Source organism: Copadichromis virginalis, linkage group LG23, assembly GCF_057382275.1.
Source record: "Copadichromis virginalis isolate Kocher_CV1m ecotype Utaka linkage group LG23, C_Virginalis_male_GT1.1, whole genome shotgun sequence".
Taxonomy (NCBI): Eukaryota; Metazoa; Chordata; class Actinopteri; order Cichliformes; family Cichlidae; genus Copadichromis; species Copadichromis virginalis.
This window is the reverse complement of record NC_140639.1, coordinates 46,947,107-46,955,059: the sequence shown is the minus strand read 5'-3', so window position 1 is coordinate 46,955,059 and position 7,953 is coordinate 46,947,107. Positions and strand designations below refer to the sequence as shown.

At 47.7% G+C, this 7,953-nt stretch overlaps 1 protein-coding gene across 1 annotated transcript; it reads left to right on the top strand.

Annotated features, from left to right (window-relative positions):
- The first annotated feature begins 793 nt into the window (after nt 1–793).
- On the top strand, nt 794–2,241 carry LOC146681836 (uncharacterized). Its single transcript, XM_085448798.1, has one exon. It carries the CDS (start codon nt 1,210–1,212, stop codon nt 2,239–2,241), a length of 1,032 nt encoding a protein of 343 aa, XP_085304924.1. The 5' UTR covers nt 794–1,209.
- The last annotated feature ends 5,712 nt before the right edge of the window (nt 2,242–7,953 follow it).

The following is a 7,953-nucleotide window of genomic DNA, read 5'->3' as shown; positions in this document are numbered from 1 at the left end:
TAGCAGCTAGCTGCCTTCATGCATGCTGCATCTAGCTGCCTTTTTTTTTTTTTGCTTTTCATTGGAAGAGTGACAACGTGTCACCTGCATCCACTCACATGCATGTATCCTTGTCCACAAGAAGTATTACCAGAGGAATGCATTAAGATATTGTATCAAATCCTGGACAGCACTACTTCTGCATGCAAGTCCCTCAATACAGCCACAGCATATAATTTCCCATCACTATCATATACACTGGATGGAGGTAATATTGCCCTAAAACAGAATAATCTCTTCAGGAATCAGGATGGAGATGTTTCATCAGGTCTAAGAAACCTCTTTTCTTATTGATTCACAGCGAGTTTTCCTTCTCCAGGGAACATTTTGGGAAGTGTAGCTTAATCCTTCCAGCAAAATAGACCCCAAAGAATAAAAGAGTATCTCCTAAATGTAGGGGTTAAGGCAGGGGTGTCAAACATTAGGCCCACGGGCCAGAATTGGCCTGGCAAAGACTACAATCTGGCCACTGGATCGCTTTTGAAAATGTGAAGGAGGGCAGAAATTTTGGACTTTTAACCATATTTAACCAGATGGCGCCGCGGATGGCAGCCTCGGTACTGCGCTCTCTCGCACTTTTCTTGTTTCTGTTTATTTTCTGCGCTTTTGGTCACTCAGACCACATCACTTTCTCCAGAGATCAACTGCTAAACATCAGGCAGTCGTCTCACTATAGTTCTTATCCATTTTTCACAAACCCGGAAAGTTTTTTGGAGATTTTAGTTGGAGGTGCAGCAGCTCTCTGTGGCTCCTGGAGAAGACGTAGACGGGGGAGTCGCGCTGGTGAAACTACGTCGGCGAGGATTCCGCACGGCACTCCCCTCCATTCACCTCGCGAATCTCCGCTCTCTTCCAAACAAAGTCGACGAATTACTGCTCTTAAACCGGACTAACAAGGACTTTGCACGCTCTGCTGCCCTCTGCTTCACTGAAACCTGGCTCAGTGAGCGAGTCCCAGACGCTGTCTTAAATCTGCCGGGCTTCCAACTTCACCGGGCGGACCGCGAAACAGAGCTCTCAGGGAAAACAAAGGGTGGTGGAGTCTGCTTCTACATTAATGAAGGTTGGTGTACTGATGTCACAGTGTTACAGAAACACTGCAGCCCACACTTGGAAAGTTTTTTCATCAACTGTAAACCTTTTTATTCACCGCGGGAGTTTTCTTCCTTCATGCTGGTCGGAGTTTACATCCCTCCACAGGCCAACGCGAACAACGCACTGTCCGAGCTGGCTGACCAGATTACCACCCTGGAGAGGAAATTCCCGGATTCCTTTACAATTATTCTTGGGGATTTTAACAGAGCAAACCTAAACTACGAACTCCCTAAATACAGACAGCATATAGACTGCCCCACCAGGGACAACATCATACTGGATCACTGCTACACCACTCTAAAAGATGCCTATCGCTCTGTGCCCCGGGCAGCTTTGGGACATTCTGATCACTGCATGGTCCATCTTATTCCAGTTTATAGGCAAAAACTCAAACGTGCCAAGCCTGTAGTCAAAACTGTGAAGAAGTGGACTAACGCAGCAAAGCAGGAACTGCAGGACTGTTTTGACTCCACTGATTGGACTGTTTTTGAAGCTGCATCTGAGAACCTAGATGAGCTCACGGACACTGTGACATCATACATCAGTTTCTGTGAAGACGTGTGTGTGCCAACAAAGACCTTTTGCACATACAACAACAATAAACCATGGTTCACTCCTAAACTCCAACATCTTCGTAAGGCCAAGGAGGACGCTTACAGAAGTGGTGACAGGGTCCTGTACAAGCAAGCCAGGAACACACTGACCAAGGAGATCAAAGCAGCTAAAAGCATCTACTTCCAGAAGCTGGAAGAACGGCTCTCAGCCAACGACCCTGCGTCAGTGTGGAGGGGCCTGCAGGAAATCACCAGCTACAGACGCCCCCCACCCACTATTGAAGCAAACAAAGACCTAGCCAACGAGTTAAACACTTTCTATTGCAGTTTTGAGACGGACAGACTCCCACGCCCCACCCTCCCCTCCCCAGGGACATTGCTTCAGACATTGACCCCCAACACACCTTCCACCTCTCCCCCCTTCACCCCCCCCTCCCCAATCCAGTCTCAACGACCACCCTCCCCAATCAAGACTCAACGACTACCCCCACCCTCCCCAATCCAGACTCAACGACCTCCACCACACCTCTCACCCCCCTTTCCTCCTCCCTGAAACTAAGAATACACACTCAGAATGGGAGCCGACTATTCCAGAAACAGAAGCCCAGGAAAGCCCCCGGACCAGATGGCGTCTCACCCTCCTGCCTCAAAACCTGTGCTGAACAGCTGGCTCCCATCTTTACTCGCATCTTCAACAGATCCCTGGAGCTGTGTGAAGTTCCCTCCTGCTTCAAACGCTCCACCATCATCCCTGTTCCCAAGAAACCCACCATCACAGGACTGAATGACTACAGACCTGTCGCCTTGACGTCTGTGGTCATGAAATCCTTCGAACGACTGGTGTTAGCCCATCTGAAAGACATTACAGGCCACCAGCTGGACCCTCTGCAGTTTGCCTACCGGGCAAACAGGTCGGTGGATGATGCAGTGAACACGGGGCTGCATTACATCCTGCAACACCTTGACTGCCCGGGAACTTATGCCAGGGTCCTGTTTGTGGACTTTAGTTCGGCTTTTAACACCATTGTGCCTGAACTTCTCTCCTCCAAACTCTCCCAGCTCAGCGTGTCACCAGCTACCTGTCAGTGGATCACCAGCTTCCTGACAGATAGAAAGCAACAAGTGAGGCTGGGGGAGATCACCTCTGAAACCCGGTCCCTCAGTATTGGTGCCCCTCAAGGATGTGTCCTCTCACCACTCCTGTTCTCCCTCTACACTAACGACTGCACCTCCAAGAACTCGGCTGTCAAACTCCTAAAGTTTGCAGATGACACCACTGTCATTGGCCTCATTCAAGATGGTGATGAGTCTGCATACCGGCAAGAAGTTGAGCGGCTGGTACTCTGGTGCAGTCAGCACAATCTGGAGCTGAACACTCTTAAGACTGTAGAGATGACAGTGGACTTCAGGAGACATCCCTCAACTCTGCTCCCCCTCACCATATCAGACAGCCCTGTGTCAACTGTGAAGACCTTCAAGTTCCTGGGTACAACCATCTCCCAGGACCTGAAGTGGGAGACCAACATCAACTCCATCCTCAAAAAGACCCAGCAGAGGATGTACTTCCTGAGACAACTGGGGAAGTACAGTCTTCCACAGGAGCTGCTGATCCAGTTCTACACTGGTCATTGAGTCTGTCCTGTGCTCCTCCATCACAGTCTGGTATGGAGCAGCCACTAAACAGGACAGGAGCAGACTGCAGCGGACTGTACGGGCAGCAGAAAGGATCATCGGCGCCCCCCTGCCCTCCATCCAGGATCTGTACCTCTCAAGAACCAGGAAACGGGCAGGGAAAATCATCACAGACCCCTCACACCCTGGACACAGACTTTTTGATCTGCTGCCCTCTGGCAGACGGTACAGAAGCCTGCAGACCAGGACCACCCGACACAGGAACAGTTTCTTTCCCCTCGCCATCTCCCTTCTTAACAGTTGACCTGTCACACTGCTCCCACTGCCAGACTGCAGCTGCACCTTATGTACATTTTGTAGTATTCATTCCACCTCATTCATTTCTGTATTTTATGTATATAAGTAGATTCGTTATTTATAGTTGGTTTACACAGCTTTGTGTATGTATGTGTAATGTGTATATATAGACACGTGTGTGTGTGTGTGTGTGTGTGTGTGTGTGTGTGTGTGTGTGTGTGTGTGTGATTTACATTGCTCTGCTTGAGAGCCACCATCTACCGGAACCAAATTCCCTGTATGTGTCTGCACATATACTTGGCCAATAAACACTATTCTGATTCAGATTCAGATTTTTTCATTTTACAAGTTTTCCTGCTAATATATCCCTCCACTGTGAACATTGAAACATCTAAATATTTAAGAAATATTTAATTGTATTTATTTTATACAATCTAAGCCCCCAAACAAATTCAAATTCAAATTCAAATTTTATTTGTCACGTACACAGTCATACACAGTACGATATGCAGTGAAATGCTTGGACAACTGCTCGTGACCTAAAGGGGAAAAAAAGGAAAAGGCTATGAATAAGATAGGAAATAAATATGAAAAATTAAAAAGTGTAAATTTAACTAGGAAGGAATAAAATATAAAAAATTAAGGTTAAAAATGAAATAACTGTACAACACAAATTAGAATGAAGGGTAAATTTAACTGGGAAAGAATAAGATAAAATATATGAATTAAAGTTAAAAATAAAATAACTGTACAACAAAATACACCAATACACAATATAGAACTATATACCGGTAAGAATGTATGAGAAATATAAATATTATATACACAATAACAGCAGCTGTACAAGTATTAGCTTGAAATGAAGAATACAATGTCCAGTGTTGTGCAATCCACATTATGTCTTGTGCAGTGCAAATATGCTTAAAGTGATTTAAGTGATGAAGTGAAAACAATGTCCAGAATGTCCAGTATGTGTGTAAGAACTGTATGTGTGGGTCAGTACTGTGTGGTGGTGTGATTGAGAGACCGTATCGCCTGCGGGAAGAAGCTCCTCCTCAGTCTCTCTGTGTTGGTCTTCAGGGAGCGGAATCGCTTTCCTGACCTCAACAGAGAGAACAGTCTGTTGTTGGGATGGCTGAGGTCCTTCACCATCTTCCTGGCCTTGGTCCAGCACCGCCTGCTGTAGATTGAGTGCAGGTCAGGGAGCTCGGAGCGGATGGTGCGCTCAGCTGACCGCACAACCCTCTGTAGAGCTCATCTGTCCTGCATGGTGCTGTTCCCGAACCAGGTTAAGATGTTTCCCGTCAGGATGCTCTCTATGGTGCACGAGTAAAAGTTCCTGAGCACCTTGGAGGGCAGTTGGAAGTCTCTCAAGCGTCTGAGGTGGTAGAGACGCTGACGGGCCTTTTTCACCACGGTGTTGATGTGACAGGACCATGACAGGTCCTGCGTGATGTGAACTCCGAGGTATTTGAAGCTGTCCACTCTCTCCACTGGGCACTCGTTGATGACGGGGGTCTGGTAGTTCCTCTCCTGCTTAGTGCTGAAGTCCACTATCAGCTCCTTTGTCTTACTGATGTTTAGAAGGAGGTTGTTCCTCTGGCACCAGTTCTCCAGATTCCTAATCTCCTTCAGGTAGGCCGTCTCGTTGTTATCAGAGATCAGGCCCACCACGACGGTGTCGTCAGCAAACTTGATGATGGTGGTGGAGCTGGTAGTGGCCACACAGTCATATGTGTACAAAGAGTACAGCAGGGGGCTCAGAATACACCCCTGGGGGGCTCCAGTGCTGAGAGTGGTGGAGGCTGAGACATGTCCGCCCATCCTTACTGCCTGTGGTCTGCCAGTTAGGAAGTTGGAGATCCACTGACACATAGATGAGCTGAGTCCCAGGTGCTCCAGCTTGGTGGTGAGTGTGGAGGGAATTATGGTGTTAAATGCAGAGCTGTAGTCTATGAAGAGCATTTTAACATAATTCCCCCTTCTAGTGTCCAAGTGAGTGAGTGATGTGTGGAGGAGATGAGAGATGGCATCGTCTGTGGAACGATTTGGACGGTAAGCGAACTGTAGTGGGTCCAGTGTGTCTGGTGGTGAAGAAATGATGAAGTCTCTGACCAGGCGTTCAAAGCACTTCATCACTACTGAGGTGAGGGCTACAGGGCGATAGTCATTGAGAGAAGCAGGGTGGGGTTTCTTCGGGACAGGAACAATGATGGACTCTTTGAAGCATGTGGGGATCACCGACTGAGATAAAGAGATGTTGAATATCTCAGTGAACACAGGAGCTAGCTGGTATGCGCAGTCTCTGAGGATACGACCTGGGATGCCGTCTGGTCCTGCTGACACTTTTTTTTCATTTATTGCAACAACATTTCTTGCATGTGGAAAAAAGTAAGACGTACTTTTAAAACTGCACTTCTTTTTCTTAGATGAAATATCTCAGAGATTTAAATGTGCAGTTAAACTTGGTCCGACCCTCTTAAATGTTGTCATTAAAAAAAAAGAAGTTTATTAATGGTAATTAATGGTTTATTCCTTTATTCCTTGAACAAAATAAAAGAATAAACTATTTGCTGTTGATTATGAGCTACAGAAGAATCTAAATCATCCTCCCTCCCTCTGACAGGAAAAAATGGGCTACAATAGATCTTTTTTTTTTTTTTTTTTTTTTTTTTTTTTTTTTTTTTAAATGACATCAGAAACAGCAGTATGCGACATTACATGATGGCAGAGCTTCAGTTCATCCTTTGTCTCTTTTTTTTTTTTTTAATAAATAGGACAGGGGGAATGAATGAGAGAAAGAGGGGGAGAGAAAGAAAGAAAACCAAAGGGGAGAAGAGACGGTGAGAAGGGGGGGGAAGAGAGAGAAAAAAAAAAAAGAACTCCTGGGTCACCTGTATGGAGAAAAAAAACAAACAAACAAAAAAAACAAACAGAGGAGACAGCAAACAACAAAGAGCAACATAATAATAGAGAAAACAAAGCACCATCACAATAAACTAGCTAGTCATAGATATCAATATTTACTAAGTAATAAACGATATTGTGCAGCACGCAAGATAGACAGCGCACAGTGTGCTTTGAGGCAGCAGCCAAGAAAGCTTTAGTCCGTGTCTGTGAATACCCATGTGTGCATACCTGTGTGGATCAGCATGCTTGCATTCCAAAGGTTTCTCCATGTAATGATCTGCTAGGGAGTGTGGGGGGGCCACAGCCCCGTCCTCCAGGGTGTGAAGCGGGTATGGAGGAGATCAAAACTCCAGACATCCAGAGGCCCCCAGAACACAAGAGACCATGGAAGACCAACAGAGGGGCAGCCGCGCCACTGTTCCAGTAAGAGCTGAGGAGAGTCCCAGATGAGGGCTCGCCCAGCAGCCGCGGAGCAGAAGTCAGGGGGAGTTGCAGTGACGCGCCCGTGAGCTCCGCCGGCCCCCAGCTGTGCCTGAGTGACTGAGCCCCAGGCCGAGAGGCCGGGGGCACCCCACCTCCGAAGTGGCCCGAGCGAGCCCCAGGCTCCAGGCCCCGATAAGCGGCCGCCAACGAGTGAGCCGGTGTGTACCCGGACGCCCACCCCCAGACACAAAGAACCACCAACGCACCGACACCTGAGGGAGTCCACCACTGGCAGGGGAAGTGGTGGTGGGTGGAGATAGGCCTCCAAACCTTGGAGGGCCTGAGATTTCCCCAGAGAGGTGGCGCCTGACACCCAACCTGACATATAGACACAGACATACAGGCACACACAGACACAAACATCCATTCCCACCCTCATGCTCTCATATGCACTTACTCCACACTCAACCAACGTGGAGACAGACATAAAGAGACGCTGTACACACGATCACACTCCCCAAGCGTACTCTACAAACCGGGTCTAGGTACCCTTGCCCCTGGAGGGGGGGACTGCACCCAGACCCAGGTGGTGTTACCCTTTTCCCTGCGGTGGGGAGAAGCAGACCGCCCCGACTCCGCAGCAGCAGGGAGGCCCCACATTCCAGACCCCAATCGGACGGCCAACTCCTCCTGGCCCCCCTGCTCCAGCAGGCCGCAGAGAACGGGGGTGAGAGAAGACTCCAAACCTCCCTCCACCCGCTCAATGTAGTGTTGATGCATGTGTGTTCTAAGGTGCATTTAAAACCCAGGAGGGCATGGAGCTACCTGCCAGATTTTGTTCTTCTTCACGGTTTAAGCAGTTTTACATGTCAGTAACACGTTTTTACAAATACTGAATACCCAACCCCCCCCCGATTGAGAAACAAACAAAATCATTCACTAATATGTGTTGTATTTAATCTCACAGATATAATAATTGTGATAAATCCTTTAATCTTTAATT

Excerpts from the sequence above, each read along its gene's own strand:
- LOC146681836 (XM_085448798.1), top strand. The coding sequence starts at position 1,210 with ATGCTGGTCGGAGTTTACATCCCTCCACAGGCCAACGCGAACAACGCA.